This window comes from Lytechinus variegatus, chromosome 5 (genome assembly GCF_018143015.1).
Source record: "Lytechinus variegatus isolate NC3 chromosome 5, Lvar_3.0, whole genome shotgun sequence".
NCBI classification, from domain to species: Eukaryota; Metazoa; Echinodermata; class Echinoidea; order Temnopleuroida; family Toxopneustidae; genus Lytechinus; species Lytechinus variegatus.
In genome coordinates this window covers 18580217-18601661 of record NC_054744.1, presented here as the reverse complement: position 1 = coordinate 18601661, position 21445 = coordinate 18580217, and the positions used below count along the sequence as shown (strand labels likewise).

At 39.4% G+C, this 21445-nt stretch overlaps 1 protein-coding gene across 1 annotated transcript; it reads left to right on the top strand.

Annotated features, from left to right (window-relative positions):
- Window positions 1-2692: 2692 nt before the first annotated feature.
- Window positions 2693-20935, top strand: LOC121415636 (glutamate receptor 2-like). Its single transcript, XM_041608924.1, has 12 exons — window positions 2693-2788; window positions 2923-3058; window positions 7566-7751; window positions 11760-12005; window positions 14010-14185; window positions 14714-14767; window positions 15577-15858; window positions 16366-16479; window positions 17305-17439; window positions 17914-18089; window positions 18792-18879; window positions 19430-20935. Exons 2-12 carry the CDS (start codon window positions 2983-2985, stop codon window positions 20651-20653), a joined length of 2757 nt encoding a protein of 918 aa, XP_041464858.1. The 5' UTR covers window positions 2693-2788; window positions 2923-2982; the 3' UTR covers window positions 20654-20935.
- The last annotated feature ends 510 nt before the right edge of the window (window positions 20936-21445 follow it).

Sequence of the window (21445 nt, the reverse complement as noted above, 5' to 3'; positions counted from 1 at the left end):
CTCAGTCAATGGTTGGGGTTGTCAAAGGTGAATAAAATTACAATTGCCATGATTGCTCTATCCCCTTAATTTATGAGATAATGACATAATTTGGGGGTTCATCTCAAGTTTAAAAACGATTTATATATTAACATGAGCTTGTGGTTTTAAATCGAATTTGATTGCAAATGGAATCAAATTTAGAATGAATTCAAAGTTCTCTCGAGTCAGTGATATTGTTGTTGTGGTTTGAATTGTAATTATATCTTGAATTAGTGAACATAATTCACATTTGTCGAATCCATGACCATATACTCCAAAAAGTCTATGAAGAATTGAAACAAGTATAATACAAAAAAAAGATCTCATCATTATTCATATCAAAAGACATGAACTACCTATCGGACAAGACATCTACCGTATATGAATTTGAAAAGATTGGTATAGGGGCAGTTGTCCCACCCTGCCCCGAAGCCTGATTATTGTTTGTTTGTTTTTTAATCAAAGTTATCATTTTCAAATGTAATGCCCCTAAACCTCTCCCTTATTCAGGTCAGTCGCTTCGCTCCCTCGTTCAAGAAGCCAAATGTATGCATTTTATTATACAAGAAAGGTACCAATTCAAGGGCGTAGGCTGGTTTGAGCATGGGGAGGTGGGACTAAAGTGGTATGGGGGTGCACATCTTGAGGAGGTGGAACTTCAGTTTGGAATATCATCAGTTGAAAGCAGAAAAGGGGTACAAATTTTGTTTTGCTTGCCAGTGTCGGAACTCCTCTGCCTCAGCGGGTGGGTGCACGTGCACCCACAGCCTATACGCCCTTGCAATTCAAATAGATATTGAGACTTGAATAACCATATTCATTCATCTATTCACTTTTTGAAAGGTCAATCTAGTTTGATCAATATCTTTATCAAGATAATAGTACTCGAATAAATTACTTGTCATTTTATCTATCTAAAGAAAATCGAGCTGTAGCGCCCAAAAGAGATTGTGAAACGGGGGAATATTCCCGTTCCGTCGGTTGGGGAATGCTGAGAATTTGCAGAATTTATGCGGATATTGCATAACTCAGAAGAAATAATTTAAGCAATGACTCAAAGTTCCCCTCCTGCTTCCATAGACACCATCCGTTTACTTATTTGATTGTACGGTTTAGGTATCTCAATATAAAAAAAATCATAAAGGAATCACCATTTTATGACCATCGAAATCTGAGTATGTTGCAACGTATCTTTGTGAAGATATTAACCATCATTTGAAAAAGAATGGCTTGAATTGAACAAAATTAATGTCTATGGAGAGCGTACTAAATGCTAGTTATTATTATTATTATTATGAAGGGCGTTGTGTACTTTTCGTGGATATGCCAAATCGACAATTAAAGGTTGCTTTTTTTTAAAGGATTGTAATATTCGTCTTGATGGGTGTTTGGACATGAACCTTCGATCTCCTGCCTGTAATTTTTGAAAAAATAGTTTCGTTCTCTCTCTGAGGTTCTCATAGCATTATGTTCTGGCCTGATCACGCTGATAACAAACTTCATTTGACCGTGAGAGCAACGAGGATAGAATGTTATGCATTATCCTCAGTTAACAAGAGTATTGGTTTAGGGAAGATTAAATGCATTCTTAAAGATTACCCGTAAACTTAAGAAACTTGTTAATCCTATTTCGTTGAAACAGCTTTTGCATATGAATAGAGGCATTTATGTGGACAAAGTGAATGTCCTGCAGGCCGCAGCGATGACGTATACGAACGTCACTCTAAGTTGAACTTGAGTGACCGTCTATGAGGACTCGAATTTAATTGTGACAAATAAACAAAGTTACTCCTTTACTTGATTTGTTTGATCTTAACCATAAACTACTATTTCCATAGTCTTGATTTTAAGATACAAATACCTAAATATGCATACATGACATGTAAATCGGTACGTCAGAAAGATTGATCTTCTTCTTGTACGTCAATTTTTTGGTTTTTCTTAATTTTCACAGAGTGGATATTGCATCTCGCAGTTTTGTTGATGTATTTGAAGCAAATTGTTGGAAAGTGCATACATTTGTGGGCGGGCTATGTAGCCAGAATAATGGCCTGCTGGGATATGTATCTGACTTTTCCTTCTTAAATCTCTTAGATATACAGATATATGTTAGATAATTCTTGATAAACCTTCTCCATATTTTTTTTCAATTTTAGTGGAGGGGACATATGGAAGTCTTGCCAAAATCACTTTAGAAATTATGCAAAGATTATGCAATGAATTACCTGTCATGGGGGAAATATATCCACTTCTTATTTGAAAGATATTTCCTGGGAGATTCCCAGGAGGGATACCATCCGTCAGTTCCGTATATCCGATCCTGAGGTGGCACTGATCGACACCATCATATCCCCAGAGCTTAACTCATTAAGTTGGTATCCATTTAAAATAGAGAGAAGGATGGAATAAATTGGATGGAAGAAGTAAAAATGGAAAGGTAGAAGGGGTGAAGACCATCTCTTTCCAGTCGAAAATAGTCCCGGCTCTTCACAAAAGTAGTCTCGCGTTCAGATGGCATTCCTCCATTGTTCCACTAATTTCCCCACCAATCGGTTGGGATGACACCAGGCTCATTGCTAAGCTTCAAGTTCATCAAGGCGTTACGGATTAAGACGGCGATCAACCGAAACTATTTTCATCCCTCCTTCTAATCTCATCATCACCCCTCTGGAAATAGTTCCGTCCCACCTTGGGCTTCTTCGTGGGGTTGGCTGTTGAGGTGTCGATTAAAAGAACTTTCACGCCGAACTTCTGTTTCAGCGCCAAGGTGTGTGTAATGAGGTCCAGCTAGGGGTCCCGTGTACTTCCCTGTGGCGGCGACACTGATCACAGACATCTTTCCCGAAGGTGACTTCTACTGAATTACACCATTTATACGTTTGTTCATATTTTATTCTCTAGCTGCAGAGAGCGGACCCTTTACTCAAGATTGCAACCATTTTTTAATGTTGAAATCAGACGATGAGGATGGGGATACTCCATGCCATCATTCTCCCGATGCTACTGGCCTACTGCGCCGCCGAGTCCATCAAAATAGGTGAGTAATCGTCAAAATACCTTTAGTTCGTTCTTATCTAACATGATTGACCCGGGTGTTTATATCAATGTTAAAGTGATGTGTATATGATATTGGCCGTTATAGAAAAGTTTGAAAAAGAGGGAGATAACGTATAGGGGGCATGCAGCTAAGGTGGGCGCGGACCCCCCCCCTCTCTGTCTCTCTCTTCCGCGACGTTCTATTTAGATATCATCTTCTAGTGTAGACCTTCGGGTTGTTATATTTCGATTAGACCTGTTTATTGTCTTTATCACCTTTATTTTATTGTACCGTCTCTTTTGCATGTTCTTTTTTGATATTTTAAAAGTCTCTCTTAGTTTCTGATTTGCCTTTGTAAAATAAAAGATGCTGGGTGTTTTATTCTTTCAGTTCTAATTTCTCCTAGAAAGAATTAGGGGTTTTTAAAATGTATTTAAAGATATATAAAATTACTTTTTACATTAAATATAATACCCTTTTATGTGTGTAAAATGACCCATCAAATGTGGTAGAAAATCATGATCTCGGGTGTGACAATACAACCATATGTTTGTAAGGGTTATTCCCGAACTCTATGGATAGCTTAGTCATTTTGTTTTTATGATTGACAACTGGTGTTGTTGTATTTGCCGACGCGCTTTGTCGCTGATGACAGGAGAGAAAGAAGAAGAACAAGAAGAAAAAGACAAAAACAAGTAACGATCAACACGCTGTCATTGACATTGTCAATGCCACTCTTGGTGGCAGAATTAATTAAAGTCTGAAATTCAATATTTTTTCAGCTCACTAAAATGCATGCAGGAATCACGAACACTGTGTTATCTGTTTGAATGATTTTTATTTCAGTTTGATGAATGCAGTCTATTTGATTTTTGAGTCCCCTATCCTTGAATTACGTGTGACCTATATACAAAGTAGATACGTTTGAATTAGACCTACAGTTCGTTTATATACTTAAGGGATTAAGCTAACGAATTCATAAATTCTGTTAAACAGAACAATTCCTCTCCAAAATATGTGTTTTTGCTCCCCCCCCCAAAGAAAAAAATGTGGAAATGTACTTCCCGCCTTTCATGGCATTTCCTTGAACTTCTAAGTGATCGGGTAACATTTTCCTCTGATAAATTTCATTACCCCCCCCAAAGAAAAAAACCGGATAAATGAATAAAAGAAAAAAATGCTCTGTTTGAACACTCAAATGTTTTAAGGAACAAAAAAATATATCAGTGAATGGATTGTCTGGATATGGAATTCCGAATTTCAGTAGTAACCAGTTTCACATATGGCCTTTCTGCACATTACGATATTACTACAAAAGCACATCTCAAATCTGTATCTAGTTGTTGAAGCTGAGATGTGATGTTTCATGTGACGATACGCTCATGAATCTCTCTATGGGGGGTCATTTATAGGTGATAATAACCAGACAAGTGTAGTGATTTATAGTACCTATGCAGGTGAGATGTGATACCTGCCCGAAACCACTAAAGTTGGATCCTCCAACTGGCTCACTCCCTACATATATCCGCTTTAAAGGGCGTATCGGGCCCCTCAAATCAAACAGTTTTCAGGAAATTCCGAAACTCTTCTTTGAAAGAGAATTTAATGAACGGTGACGCCCACGGTCCCAAATAGGAATACGAAAAGTTAGCTACTACTAGCAATATTGCAGCAGCAGCAGCAGTAGTAGTAGTAGTAGTAGTAGTAGTAGTAGTAGTAGTAGTAGTAGTAGTAGTAGTAGTAGTAGTAGTAGTAGTAGTAGTAGTAGTAGTAGTAGTAGTAGAAGTAGTAGTAGTAGTAGTAGTAGTAGTAGTAGTAGTAGTAGTAGATGTAGTAATAGTAGTAGTAGTAGTAGTAGTAGTAGTAGTAGTAGTAGTAGTAGTAGTAGTAGTAGTAGTAGTAGTAGTAGTAGAAGAAGAAGCAGCAGCAGTAATAGTAGCAGCAGCAGTAGTAGTAGAAGGGTTTAAATCAAGTACGTTTAGGGATATAGGCCTAGGGAGAAAATCCGGATCTAAGACTATAAACAGGTAGTAGCATGATGCAGAAGCATTGCGTGATGTTATTTATAAAGCTAAGAAATAATATTTCTGACGTGTTTTCTCAATGTTCAAAAAGTTAAACGAAATAACATTCTATTTCTGCATTGTTCTGCTCATTTCCGCGGCATTATGCACTGAAAGCATTCTTCCCGCCAATCGACTGTGCATCATTAATCTCAGTCAAGCATGGAATAAAGAGACGAATAAAGACTAAAGAAGGGGCTGATTAAGAAAAGAATGGGAATCAACGGACCAACCATTCTACCATGTCTACGTAATATATTTGGAACAAAGCGAGAAAAGTTCAACGAAAAGCCGATTAAGGGGTAAAAAGGAGCAGAGCTGTGTTTCCCTAATAATAATACAATTATGCCCCCACCCCTTACCCCTCACCCAGCATACCATATTTCGTCAACCCCATTCTTCTCATTCCAAGACGGAGTGACTTATTACCAGAAATCATTTCTTCAATGAAAGAGTAAAGATAATGTTTCCCAATTTTCAAGACTTGTGAGGAAGAGTAGGAGAGATATAACTGAAGGGGATCCTCTATATAGAAATAGGGACCGTTGGTCGTAAACCCGCACCCGAAGGTTCGCCAGTCATAAAACGGAAAGTGTATCAATATTCATAAATCCATAAGGGTTCGATTCACAAAGTCCAGTATTCATAATACGGAAAGGGTGTTGTTTGTCGTGATGGAAGAAAATGACAGCTTTTCATGATAAGAGAAGGGTGTCTCTTTACATAATATTGGAGAAAAGGATCTTTAACATAATTCCAGAAGATCAAGGTCGCCATATTTGAAATAATCACTAGTAGTCTGATGATCCAACATAAAAGAGTGTGTACATCCCTTCACAAGAATATCGCATTTCCGAGAGCAGCTCTTCGTCAATCAAATAGAAAGATTAAACAAAGAATAAAGAAGACATGATACACGCATCTCTCTCTAAGGAAGTCGTGGTTATTCAAAGTTATGCTTATTGACCAACATATCTACGGGAGGTGTACAAACGCTTCAAAGAAGCTCATTTTAAGGTCAGCTTTACCTTACCCAGGATAAGTTTTAAGATGATAAAAACTTCCAAACATATTTGATTTAGTTCAAGATCCATGGATTCAGAAAGATATTAAAATGTGAAGGAAATATCTTTGCTCGTTTTAACGATGGAGTGGGGATCGAGAGGAAATTTAGAGGGGTTGATTCTATGATGTAGCGCATGAATCATATCTCGTATTCTGAAGTCGGGTTTAACTTAAACTCAGGCTTAAAGTTGTGGTTTAAGAATGGGAAGCCAAAAGTATCAAAATTTTTATCAAGTTGTCTGTTTCTTATGTTTACTGTGCTCTTTCCTGATTCACCGATGGTGAAGACAATCATCTATTCATACTTCCTACAAAATCATGAATGATTTGAGAGCCGAATAAGCTGAAAGTATGATATCTCTACTGTTAGTGATTATGTAACAATTGGCTGTCCATACTTAAACCACAACTTTAAACCTGAGTTTAAGTTTAAACCCTACTTCAGAATACGGGCCATATTGTATATTGCCTTTGTATACCGTGTGGAGGTTTCATCATCATGCTCATGGAGAAATATGAACTGATTTTATCGTAGCATATTGCATACTGTATTTTCCAGGGAAATCAGAGAAAGGTAGTTGACTTTTACGATTGGTGATACGAGATACCACTTTTGACACGAACAAGAGAAAGTTCAGGATCTCGATAAAACACTACCGCCTACCTTTAAACATTTCTTATTGCAGTCAGTCATAAATCATTTCTGTATCTGCAGACGTCAACGAGATGATAAAACACCCTGTTCCCCCGTTATCATTATCTGATATTTTCAATGAAATATGGTCACATCAATGACAGCCTAGCATCACGAGCATTTATGCCATGCCGAATAGACAGAGACACAAGAACGTCCTGAAAAAAAAGATAACCAAGTTGACGAAGAAATGATAGAATGTTATCATCCACAAACGGTGTATTTGACAAGTAAAAAAAAGTTTATCCAGGGAAGTGGGCGGTAGAAGTTCCCCGTCGTATCTTTCAGATTGAATATATTGGATGTTATGATATTTGGGTCTGACTGAGACCCTTCGATTTTTACGATCAATAGCAGAGTGAAATGCGGTCTTTTTTATCATGCATGTCTTTAACCAATAGTTCAGTTCAAGAACCCGTTTGGTATGGGTACAAAGGCTAGAAATGCATCTCTATGTATGATGAAAAGTTTTCCGAGGAGAAGCTGATGGGGTGGGTGATGATTTCGGTCAAAAAGATTGATTCCTTATACAAGGCTGGTATTGTATAAATATATCTATTACATGTAGTTTAGAAAAGAAAATGTAAACACTCAATCACGGTCATGAATATGTCTCCTCTCCTCTCCCCTTCTTTCCCTCTCTTTAATAACTATCACACTCTCAACCTTATGATTCCCCTCCTAGGTGCTTTATACGGTGAGAACACCCATGTCGACGACATCTACAAGAACATCTTAACGGATGCCCAGCAGTTCATCAACCGAGATTTCTCCATCCTCCCTAGCGGTGATGAGGTGTCCGTGGTTCACTACCAACCACCTAACGGGAATGATTGGTCTTGGGGTTCGTTGGCCGTTGCAATAAGAGCATGTAAGTTGATCGATAGATGTACTTCTATCAGCTGCGACCATGATGATGGAGATGATGTTGAGATGTGATCGATGGTGATTTGTCGGCAATGACATCGTCGGAATAATGTTTTAATTTTACACTTTTTTTAAATGTAGAGGTGAGCGAAAGGTGTATGTATCAGGAATACGTGTATGTGTATGTGTCAGGAAGCGTCAATATGTGTGTATGTCAGGAATAGTCAATATAGAGTATAACAATATAAGTGATCTTGTGATCATACTGAAAATGTTATGATGAGGAGGATGAAGATGGTGGTGGTGATGGTGAAAATATGAAGATATAGATGGTGCTGCAGGTGGTGACGATGGCGTTAGTGGTGGTGAAAACGGTGAGAGTGGTAGTGACGACGGAAATAGTTGTGTTGACGAGATGGAGACACTGATGACGCTGATGATGACGATGATGGTAGTAGTGGGGGTGACAAGATGATAAAATTGAAGGTGATGGTGACGATGGTGGTAGTGGGGGTGACAAGATGATAGAATTGAAGGTGCTGATGGTGACGACGGAAATAGTAGTGTTGACGAGATGATAAAATTGAAGGTGCTGATGGTGACGATGGTGGTAGTGGGGGTGACGAGATGATAAAATTGAAGGTGCTGATGGTGACGATGGTGGTAGTGGGGGTGACAAGATGATACAATTGAAGGTGCTGATGGTGACGATGGTGGTAGTGGGGATGACAAGATGATAACATTGAAGGTGCTGATGGTGACGATGATGGTAGTGGGGATGACAAGATGATAAAATTGAAGGTGCTGATGGTGACGATGGTGGTAGTGGGGGTGACAAGATGATAAAATTGAAGGTGCTGATGGTGACGATGGTGGTAGTGGGGGTGACGAGATGATAAAATTGAAGGTGCTGATGGTGACGATGGTGGTAGTGGGGGTGACAAGATGATAAAATTGAAGGTGCTGATGGTGACGATGGTGGTAGTGGGGATGACAAGATGATAACATTGGAGGTGCTGATGGTGACGATGGTGGTAGTGGGGGTGACAAGATGATAAAATTGAAGGTGTTGATGGTGACGATGGTGGTAGTGGGGGTGACAAGATGATAAAATTGAAGGTGCTGATGGTGACGATGGTGGTAGTGGGGATGACAAGATGATAAAATTGAAGGTGTTGATGGTGACGACGGAAATAGCTGTGTTGACGAGATGATAAAATTGAAGGTGCTGATGGTGACGATGGTGGTAGTGGGGGTGACGAGATGATAAAATTGAAGGTGCTGATGGTGACGATGGTGGTAGTGGGGGTGACGAGATGATAAAATTGAAGGTGCTGATGGTGACGATGGTGGTAGTGGGGGTGACGAGATGATAAAATTGAAGGTGCTGATGGTGACGATGGTGGTAGTGGGGGTGACGAGATGATAAAATTGAAGGTGCTGATGGTGACGATGGTGGTAGTGGGGGTGACGAGATGATAAAATTGAAGTTGCTGATGGTGACGATGGTGGTAGTGGGGGTGACGAGATGATAAAATTGAAGGTGCTGATGGTGACGATGGTGGTAGTGGGGGTGACGAGATGATAAAATTGAAGGTGCTGATGGTGACGATGGTGGTAGTGGGGGTGACAAGATGATAACATTGAAGGTGCTGATGGTGACGATGGTGGTAGTGGGGGTGACAAGATGATAACATTGAAGGTGCTGATGGTGACGATGGTGGTAGTGGGGGTGACAAGATGATAAAATTGAAGGTGCTGATGGTGACGATGGTGGTAGTGGGGATGACAAGATGATAAAATTGAAGGTGCTGATGGTGACGACGGAAATAGTTGTGTTGACGAGATGATAAAATTGAAGGTGCTGATGGTGACGACGGTGGTAGTGGGGGTGACGAGATGATAAAATTGAAGGTGCTGATGGTGACGATGGTGGTAGTGGGGGTGACAAGATGATAAAATTGAAGGTGCTGATGGTGACGATGGTGGTAGTGGGGGTGACAAGATGATAAAATTGAAGGTGCTGATGGTGACGATGGTGGTAGTGGGGGTGACAAGATGATAAAATTGAAGGTGCTGATGGTGACGATGGTGGTAGTGGGGGTGACAAGATGATAAAATTGAAGGTGCTGATGGTGACGATGGTGGTAGTGGGGATGACAAGATGATAAAATTGAAGGTGCTGATGGTGACGACGGAAATAGTTGTGTTGACGAGATGATAAAATTGAAGGTGCTGATGGTGACGATGGTGGTAGTGGGGGTGACAAGATGATAAAATTGAAGGTGCTGATGGTGACGATGGTGGTAGTGGGGGTGACAAGATGATAAAATTGAAGGTGCTGATGGTGACGATGGTGGTAGTGGGGGTGACAAGATGATAAAATTGAAGGTGCTGATGGTGACGATGGTGGTAGTGGGGATGACAAGATGATAAAATTGAAGGTGCTGATGGTGACGATGGTGGTAGTGGGGGTGACGAGATGATAAAATTGAAGGTGCTGATGGTGACGATGGTGGTAGTGGGGGTGACAAGATGATAAAATTGAAGGTGATGGTGACGATGGTGGTAGTGGGGGTGACAAGATGATAAAATTGAAGGTGCTGATGGTGACGATGGTGGTAGTGGGGGTGACAAGATGATAAAATTGAAGGTGCTGATGGTGACGATGGTGGTAGTGGGGGTGACAAGATGATAAAATTGAAGGTGCTGATGGTGACGATGGTGGTAGTAGGGTGGCATGTGGTGATCGAGGTGGTGACGATCGTGACAGTGGTGGTGACGATGGTGATAGTGGTGGTGACAAGATGATGATATTGATGGTACTGGTGTTGACGATGGTGGTAGTGGGGTGACAAATGTGACAATATGTGACGATAGTGATGGTGACGAGATAATATTGATGGTGCTGCTGGTGGCGACGATGATGTCAGTGTTAGTGACTATGGTGAGAGTGGTTTTGACAACGGAAATACTTTAAGTAATGAGATGATAACATTGATGACCCTGGTGGTGACGGTAGTGGTAGTGGGGTGACGCTTGTGATAGTGGTGGTGGTGACTAGATGATAAAATTGAAGGTGCTGATGATGACGACATTGGTAGGCGGGGTGACATGTGGTGATAGTGGTGGCGACGATGGTGGCAGTGGTGGTGACTATGGTAATAGTGGTGGCGACAAGATATACTGGTGGTGACGATGGTAGAAGTGTGGGTGACAATTGCAACAATGGTGGTGATAATAGTGGTTGTAACTATATGATGATATTGATGGTGCTGCTGGTGGTGACGGTGGTGTTAGTGTTGGTGATGATGGTGAGAGTGGTTTTGACAACAGAAATACTTTAAGTAATGAGATGATAACATTGATGACCCTGGTGGTGACGGTAGTGGTAGTGGGGTGACGCTTGTGATAGTGGTGGTGACTAGATGATAAAACTGAAGGTACTGATGATAACGATGGTGGTTGTCGGGTGACCGTGTGGTGATAGTGGTGGCGGCGATGGTGACAGTGGTGTGACGAGATGATGATATTGATATTACTGGTGGTGACGATGGTTGTTGGTGGGGTAACAACTGTAACAATGGTGGCAATGATAATAACGGTGACGAGATTATTATATTGATGGTGCTGGTGGGGACAGTAGTGGTGGTGACAGTGGTAGTACTGCTGGTGATTACGATGATGGTAGCGGTGCTGACGATTGTGATAGTGGCGGTAACGATATATTGAGGGTGCTGGTAGTGACGATGGGGGTGATGATTAATGTATATATTGATGGTGATGATGATGATGATGATGATAACAATGACGACGACGATGATGATGATGCCGATGATGTTGATACTTGTTGTGATGGCGACTCTGTTGATTGCGATGATAACCAGGGAGGGGGCACGTTTAGAACCGTAAGCATTTGACTTCGTCCACAGCAGTGACAATTTTCTCCTGATCATCGACCTCCTCCTCCTCTTCAAATTCATCAATCCCAATCTTCACCCTGTACCTCCAGCATGCTCCTTCATCAACAACAAAGATGCACATACCCTCATCATTCCCGACGATGTATGCTTGGATTGTGGAGGACTCGGAGGGGTCATAGGGAATGGCTACTCCCCTACCCTCGCTACCGACCAAGCCGCCGATTCAAGGGCCATCAAGCTATACCCCATCAAAGATGACTTGATAGAGCTGATTTCGGGGGTGATCAAACATTACAGATGGACCACGATGATCTACCTGTATGACCAGGACAGTGGTAAGTCAGACAGCTCTTATTTTTGTTGGGTTTTCTTTTTTTTTTTCTTTTTTTTTTTTTTTTTTTTTTTTTGTGGGGGGGGGGGGCAATTACACCCCTCGGATACCACTGCTGGTTGTCATTTCGCTATCTTGCGTATTACAATATTTAATGGTGTTTTTTTATTATTCATTGTACTTGTCCGAATGTCCTAATACCGAACAACTAATGATGATGATGATGATGATAACAACAATAGTAATAATAGTTATAGAAATTATAATTATAATAATAATGAAATGATAATAATAATAAAATATTAATAATAATAATAACAACGTTTTATTTACCAAGGGTAGCCCCTTCAGTTAGGAAACTGTTCTACCAGCGGGCCCTGCATAACATAATAATGTGTATGTTATTCAGTTTTATAATAAGGTATATGTTATTCAATTTTTCAATTTAATAAACCATCCACAAAACCAGAACAAATTTTAGAAATGACAAATACACATTCTGGCATTATATTTTTATGATCTCTCTTAAAGATGAACGAGGTTAATGGTAACCAACTTAATTGATTGTGTTCTGCCGTTTACATTTAATTTTAAGAGAGAATCCGATATCATTAAAAAAGAATGATTCATGGTTTGTTTTCCTCTTCACCTGGATACCCGCCGCTGATTTAATTTGATTGATTTCTTTTTATGTTTTCAATTTTATAAAAAGATGTCAGATTGTGAAGCCATGGTTTGTGAACATTTCAATAAAAGATTCGAATCCGTCCAATTCGCTGCGATGACAATAGTAACAAATGCTCCGATTTTGAACTCGGCTAGTTCCACCTCCCCCGCCCAAAAGGTGTCTTGCGGATTTCATGCGCATCGTTTGGAACCACATGACCTAAAATAGCTGTGAACTTCTCAACTTTTGATGTTTGTACGGCTGCTTTCAGCTGCTTTACAATATGATACAAGCTTCGTTTGCTAGTGAATGACAGTGCTTCGAACTCATAGCTTACACGACGGAATCCCATAGATTAGACAGAATAAAAGCCAAATAATTTAATTAAAAAGTTTGCTGAACTCTTCAAAAAACGTGATGGTAGTTTGCACGTTTTTAAGCGGGAGACAAAACACAATTCTTAAATTATTTTTTCAATTTCAATTTCAGATCAGATTTCTATTCTTTTGGAAGGGTGAAGGACAATATACTTAATTATCTCATAATGCTTAAGTTAGAATTGTCAAGTTGACTGAAAGTTTACATCGTTTCTTAGGAAGTAAACAGACAAACAATGTATTGGAAATTTGCTTGCAAATAGGTACTTCAGGATTAAAATCATCTTTTGAGTAGATAAAGTAAAATCCAATAACAAAACACTGAGAATTTAATCAAAATCAGGCATGGAATAAGAAGTTATGACATTTCAAAGTTTTGCATCATTTTTGGAAAAAGTTCGACGCATGTCTTCACGAATAAGCAACGAGCAAGGAAATGATGTCATATCCCAACTTATTCTCTTGTGTTTATATGTCGTTAAATGTTATCAGTTAAAATTTTGCCCCCCTGCGAAATAAAAATAGATTTGATATCTGATTTAATGCGTAAGATATTCATTGCTACTATTTATTTTGTTGCAAGGCCTATCGTGCGCAACACACATATGAAAGTATAATAGAAGTATGATTTCCTATAATAAAAGGAAATTGAAAGTGGAATATGACGTCATAAGCTCAGCTAATTTATATTCATGACGGCATGTGTATAACTGTTTTCACAATATATTGCTTAACTTTATATTTCAACAAATTCGTGAATTTGCTATCAGATTTTAAAGTTTTTTTCAGCGTTTTGCCCGGTGAACTTCAATAAATATAATTAGTTTCAGCCCGGAGTATCCATTGATATTGATTCAGAATTCTTGAATTGCACTCCCCCACCCCTCTCCAGTCGTGTCATTCCGGTTACCAAGCCGATTTATCGGCATGTATCTCAAGGATTCTTTATAAATTTCCTTAACAGCCTATGACATCCTTGAGGAGTTGATGAGGAAGGCTCCTGAATACGGCTGGGTAATCCATCCCATGGTACTCGCTGATGACGTCAGATCTCAAATGAGAGACCTCAAAGAAAAGGCAATCAAGAACATCATCGTCTACATGCACGTCGAGGAGAATATCAAGACCGTCGTCGATCACGTATGTGATACTTCTAAAATGTTTGCCATTTCTGTTGGAGGCGTTCGTGAGATTAACTTGGCCGATGTTTTTCTTGGACAAAGTTTGTTTTATCCGACATCCTACCATAACGATCAAAGCTTCCCAGTCACTAAAAACTAGAGAAAGTTATCCGAAAACAATGAATGAAATGTTCTCATGTTACCAATTTGGTTGGGGCGATTGTTTCTTTTATTATTTGTCGATCAGAGTTTACACATTAATGGTAAAATATACTTGTTGACCATTTTAATATTTTTCGTAGGCCATGAAGATGTGTAAAAATGGGTCATTGGTTCATCAATAAGTATATCCCCAGAATATAAATTATCAACGAAGTTGCGAAAGATTGGTACATTGGTATGAAAATGTATGAATTTTAATTTGCAGATAGGTTAGCCTTGCATGATTAAGTCACTGTCACCAAAGGTATAGATATATAGAATGTGTTAACGAACTTTTCTCTTGTTTTTAACAGTTTCATTCTCGTCTTTTCCATGTCCAATATAGGCATATGAGGAAAACGTACTCAAGGATACTTGGCATTGGCTCTTCGGTAATCCCGTAAGTTTGATTCTTTTCTATCATTCTTGGGCGTTTTTTCATAGGAATTGAAGTTGTTTATATTCTCTATACTTTTCTTGTTAATTGCATAGTGTATGTTTTAGTTCACTGATGTTGTTTTGTTCAGTCTTGTAAGAGTTTGTTTCGTTTAAATCTGAGAAGCCACATTGAGTAAAATGTTGAGCATTGTAGATAAAGACAATTTAATGGATTTTTTTCTACCGCGACGAAATCACAATGACCTTCATGTCAAAGAGTAACCAAGAAGTCTTCTTCGAAAATTTGGACTCCAGACAAACGACATATTTGCACATTTTCGTCAGATCCGAAAATTAGGACGAAACTGCTGTTCCGGTTTTCCACCAATATTTCGACAAAGACCTCCCAAATCTTCATTGTGATTTGACTTTCAATTTCGATACATTTACTGTGTTCTTAAATTGGTCGTGCCATGTGCGAAAACTCTGTGATAAACTATTTACGCCCTCTCCACCATGTTGTCAGAAGAGTTAAGAATGTCAGGATCATGTTTAGTTTACCATTTCGTTTAACTACTTTCTATATTCTATTTTATTTTTGAAACTTTCGTCAAGGTCTTTGTGGCTCCTCGTGGCCAATGGTTCACTATACTCTGACTAGCATTGTCTTCCATAATTCTTCAAATACGACATCCGAAATATTTAGAGTTCAAGTATACTTTCACATTCGGTGTCAAGGATACAAATTGCCAAAATTTAGCTTAATCTCAATATATGGCATTTTCCTTTTCTCCAAATCCTCTCTGCAATCAATATTCAACCCTGGTATAGAATGTGGCCTCCCTTGGTAAGACATTTCTCGAGACAAAGCTCCGCTACAACTCGGCCTTCCTAACTCGGTTCAAGATGAAAGTTTCTTCAGCGGTGGAAGGAACCTTCTACACCCGAAGGCCAGACGCCATCCGAAAATGGCCGTTCAGACAGCAGTTGACCTACGACTCGCTCTTGGCTACTTCATACGCCCTTCGAGCTTACCACGACGAGCACGGCTCCTACCCAGCATCGGCGAGGTGTGGCAGGACCATCAGTCAGCTTATGCCATATTTCCACAAGGTATGCCTGCAATAAATTGATAGATTTTAGGAAATATGAAATATCGAAAGTGATTTGAAAGTCTGCATTTCCATGCTATTAATATCATTGTGCTTCTGTTTTCACTCTTCACTCCATCTATCTTCTATCTCTTTATCTTTCTGTTTCTCATTCTGTCTAGCTGCATAATCTTTATGACTCTCTGTCATCCTATATATCTATCTTTCTATACAATGTTTACGTATCATTCCATCTCGCTAACAATCAACATCCTCTTACCTCTCAGTCTTCATAACAATTCCTCATTTTTACAGGCCTTCAATTGAACAAAACATGAAATTATCCAAATCAAAAATATTCACTCCCTGATAGCAAGATAACCGTCCACCATATCGCAAGCACTTTCGTGTTCAGATTATGAAAGATGATACTTTGTCTTGATTTCTCCCATCACGATTGGTTTCCCAATACGTGACGACTGACGACTAAAGTAGTAACTAGATGACGCTTTTTATCTCTCCTTTTTAGGCTCGAACTTTCGAAGGTTGCAGTGGAGAGGTTTCATTTGATGCAGATGGCAATCGAGTCAACTACACCATTGATATTTTTGTCGGCAAGAACCAATATCTTTCAACAAGTAAGGTAAAGGAATCACTCCCACTGCAATTTATATATTTTTTTATTTTGTGAAAGTATAAAGTACATCTTGAGCAAGGTACACATAAAACTATTATTTAAACTTATTGTTTACGAAAATCTAAAGTGTGCGATACTGTCTCTCATGAGAGAATGAAATGTGACATGACACGATGCCGTGAATTAATTTGGGGGAAAGGTAAATTGATGAAAGATGGCGCATTGCAAGACAATCAAGAATTTTATTGATCAACGAAGCGACCGATCATTGGGATATCGATAATCCAAACAGTCATCTAACCAACTAACCGACCAACAAGCTGATAAATCAACCAAACAATTAATCAATCAATTAATCAAATAATCACTAGTCTTTTAATAATCGATCAAACCTCAAACAAACAACCAACCAGTCACCTAAAAATCAATTAATCACTCAACTGAAAATCAACCAATTAATAAATCTATCAATCACTTAGTTCAATCAAATGTTAAACAGTCAGTCATTCAACTATCGAACAGTCGATCAAGCAAACAGTCGTCTGTCAAATCTTTCATTCATTCAATCAATTAATTAATCAATCAATTAAACAGTCGGGTAATCAATTATCAATCGAGTAAACAAACAATCAGATAATCTACCCTCAGACAATCAGTCAATTAATCAATCATTCACTCAAATCAACGAAGCAATGAGTCGGTCATGTTACTTATCTACCAATCAAGTAAGTACGTGATCAAGCAAGCAAACTATAAGTAAATCTCAAACAATCAAAATAACCAATTAACCAGCCATTAAATCAGTCAATTATCATTCTTCTTTTTCTACAGCTTGGTGTATTCACACAGAACATCGACCACTGGGAGAGGAAAGAACGATCAACATGGATGAAGCCAGGTTCAAGACTCTACATGAAACCCTACAGGATGGCTGAAGCCACTCATATCCATGTTCTAAGTATCGAGGTAATTCAACAACACAACACTTGGGATTGTCTTTCCAGCCTAAATTGTCCCAATTATAATCGAAAAAAACATAACAAAATCTTGTTAAATTATTTGACTATAGACGGATCCCACTGGAACCAAAGTGGTTAAGATGGCATCTCTTTATTCGTAATACTAGAATTGGATCAAGTTCGATGATAGTGAACCAGTTAAATATTTTTGTTACTGTGTAGAATAATTTCTAAATACAAGATGTTCCATTTTTAGGGGGGGGGGGGTGAGGCACAGTTGACAGTTGGACTTGTGACTAGAAATTTATTACCCCTATCTTTAAAGTTTAGAAAATTGTGTTTTTTTAAAAAAAATTGTGGTATTTTGTACCAGAGACACTACAAGGAATGTTTTTGTTTGTACATTAACGATATATTTTATGACGTCATAAATGACCAGTTGACAATTTTTTTTTTAAATCTTATTGATCGAAATCTACAGGAACCTCCTTTCCTGATGCACAGGGACTACGAGCTGACTCGACGCCCTAACCGTCGTCGCTTCCGTCGCCAGGATGTCAATCCCGAACTCGACCTCTACATCGGCTACGTCCCAATGCTCCTCAAGGAAATCAAGAAAGTGTTCGAAGAGGATATGGGGCTCGACTTTACCTACAGGTAGGCTTTGTGTCGATTTCGTGAGCTATAAGTGTCTATAATAAATAGACCGGGTGAGATTTCTTTTTTTAAACACGGAGCAAAAAGGTTTAAACTCGACTAATAGGAGAGGGCTGGCTTAAATGATATTGGGGTGTTTGTGGTGGTGATGTAATTAGGGAGCTTTCGCAATGCGCCGCAGAATCAATCTTAGCTCGCAGTAAAGGCATTGAAGATGCAAGTCAAATCACAATGAAAACCTGGGAGGTCTTTGTAGAAAATTGCCCAATTGTTGAATTGGAACAGCTTTTTCGTCCGACGTTTAAAAAATGATGAAAAATTGCACATAATATGTCGTTTGTCCAGAGTCACGGCGAAATTGCTGTTTCAATTCTCTAACCTACTAAAAAGATTTCATTGTCATGTAGGGCATTTCATAATAGATTATCTACGTCCAGAAGCGTCTGCGCAGCTTTAGCGAAAATTCCCTTGAGATGATGATGACGACGACGATGATGATGATGATGACGACGACGATGAGAATGATGATGATGATGATAATGATGATGATGACGACGATGATGATAATGATGATGATGACGACGATGATGATGATGATAATGATGATGACGACGATGATGATGATGAAAGAGTTGGTACTCAACTGTGATACCTGTATGTAATTGACATGACTTATTTGATGAGTTATATTTGGTTTTACAGGCTTGAGCTTCTTGGTGAAGGGAACTATGGTAAATACGACAAGTCTACACTTGAGTGGGATGGCATGATGAGAGATTTGTACGACGGGGTAAGTGTGACATCCTGACAGTATATACGACGGAATTTTAATTGCTCAGTATATTTAGACGACCGTAAATTTTACATGCGGAATCAGGCCTGAAAAGGACGTATTTTCATTATTCTGTAGCATGTTATAGGGATGTCTTTTCAAAGTGAGGCGCCCTCCTGACGATGGGTGACGTTGTTTCTGATTTCAATCTTACCCGGGTATTGCCTTTTAATAAAATAAACCCTTTTTATATTCGTCGAAGTGATCAATAGCCATAGCCAACTAGGGCTTACGGGAACCGAAAATCCAGTAGAGCTGTGATGTTGAAAATGCAGGTTTATTTTACTGGGGGGCGAGAATAAGTAAAAAGCTCAAGAATTAAAATTGGTCAAGGGGATTGAGAGTCCCCCCCCCATTGGACTCCCTTCCTCTTAATGTTCTACCAAAATGATACTTGGTAAGAAACTGATAAAAACGAAATTGACAATTATGTATTTAACATGTTTCCATTCTTTCTTTTTTGTCAAAATTCAGAAAATTACTTTTATCAATTATTTTATTTTTTTAGGACGCAGATGTCATTGCTGCTGCTCTAACCAAGACTGATATTCGAGAGGAGTTTATCGATTATACGTCCATCTGGTATAAAAGCGACATCAAACTCCTCATCAAGCATCCGTCTTTCGTGTGGGAATACCCGTTCGTGCCCCTTTTCCCATTTAATGTCTATGCCTGGATGGCTAATTTCCTTGCTTTCTTTGTTGCCACGATACTGATGTGGGTTATCAGTCGGCTGAACCAGAATGAATGGAGGGCGCTATCCAGCCGTGGAGAGGCCACTGAGGAAGAGGGTGATACCTTCACTCTCTACAATACCACCTATTATATGATGTCCATCTGGGCTTTCCAGGGGTACAAGAAGTCGCCAAATTCCTACAGCGGAAGAGTCTTTACCGGCTTCTGGTTTGCGTACACCCTGATCATGGTATGGCTCTACGTCTCCAACCTCACTCCGTTCTTGAAGGCCAGCAAGGTTGGCATGAAGATATACAGCCTCAATGACCTCAATAAGCAGGAACAGTTCGATTATGGTGTTGTTCGGAACAGTCCGACGTATGATCTCTTTCAACAGTCGACCAAAGGTGACAAAAGAATCACGTGGGACGACATCCAGACCGGTGACGAGGACAAGATCGTTCAAGACAGCATCGAAGGCGTCCGTAAGGTTAGGCGGGACAACGGGCGTTACGCCTTGCTTTCAGAGAGGAAAATGCTCGAGTATGAGGCCTACCGTTGGCCATGTGATCTCTACGTGTCTGGTGGGTATGTAACCAAGATCAAGTTCCCTCTAGCCGTTCAGTCAGGGTCACCGCTCCGGGACCAACTCACCTACGCTATCAAGAAACTCAAGAAAAATGGCGTCATCGCCAACATCACAAGCACTTCATTTTACAAACCATATTGCTCCAAGTCCTCCCTGTGGCAAAAGCAAGCAAAGAAGTCTATCACAGGAGCCGATCTGGCTGGAATTTACTACCTAATGCTTCTAGGTTTTGCTTCTAGTCTTATTATGTTCGCCGTTGAGACCATTTATTTCTATCTTCGAGGGAACAGCGGCGTCCGAATTCCAGTCAAAAGCCGTCAGAAGAGAGATAACATTCCGCTTAGCCGTAACGGTGGAGGAGGTGGCGGGGGTATAGCAAGTGGTATGGGGGTGCATGATACCGGTCGTGCCGGTACTTCCGGTTACCGTACCGGAGAACCAGAGAAGAGAGCTGCTGACTGGCTTTAAAGCAAACAAAATACTCTTTGATTTTTCACATATCAAAATTAGCAAAGTGTTTTCGCTGTTCCTGCTAGGGCTACAAAAACTTCCATCTAGAATAAGTATTTTTCAGAAGTGTGAACATGGCCTCTGTCATGTTGTAATTGCTTCATTCAATCAGATATACCAGAGAGCTTGGATTCGGACAGTAAAACAGCTAAATATCTTGTCATTCTATTAGAATGGTGATCTTCCCGAAAAATTGAGATATGAGGTTTCGTCGCCTCAATAACACTATGTTAGATGATATTCGAACAAAATAACTGTTCATCCTAGTCGATGTCATTTTTGTACGGTTTCCTTCCCTTGTTTCATCATGCTGTCACTTGTTATTATTATGTGCTTTACTCAGATGAACCATTCCTAATTTAAGTATTGCAGTTGCGTTCAGGATTTTTTTTTCCGCCACTGCAATTTATTTTGCAGTATGGACGCTTCTGTATTTAAAGGAGAATGAAACCATTGAAACAAGATAGCTTGTGTGAAAACAGAAAAATCAAAGAAACAGATCAACGAAAGTTTGAGAAAAATCGGACAAATAATGAGAAAGTTATGAGCATTTGAATATTGCGATCACTAATGCTATGGAGATAGCAAATTGGCAATGCGACAAAGATGTGTGATGTCACTTGTGAACAACTCTCCCCATTACTTTAGTATATATTTCACTTGAATTGCCTCTTTTATCACATCTATCCATAAATCATACTGTTCTTTCTACATGAGGGCATGTAATACATATTTTTTAAGAATACATCA

What these genes read in the sequence shown, in the direction of transcription:
- LOC121415636 (XM_041608924.1), top strand. Translation starts at nt 2,983, where the DNA reads ATGAGGATGGGGATACTCCATGCCATCATTCTCCCGATGCTACTGGCC. An exon ending in TCCATGTTCTAAGTATCGAG is followed by an intron (nt 17,440 to 17,913) that starts GTAATTCAACAA and finishes CGAAATCTACAG; the next exon opens with GAACCTCCTTTCCTGATGCA. An exon ending in TGAGAGATTTGTACGACGGG is followed by an intron (nt 18,880 to 19,429) that starts GTAAGTGTGACA and finishes TTATTTTTTTAG; the next exon opens with GACGCAGATGTCATTGCTGC.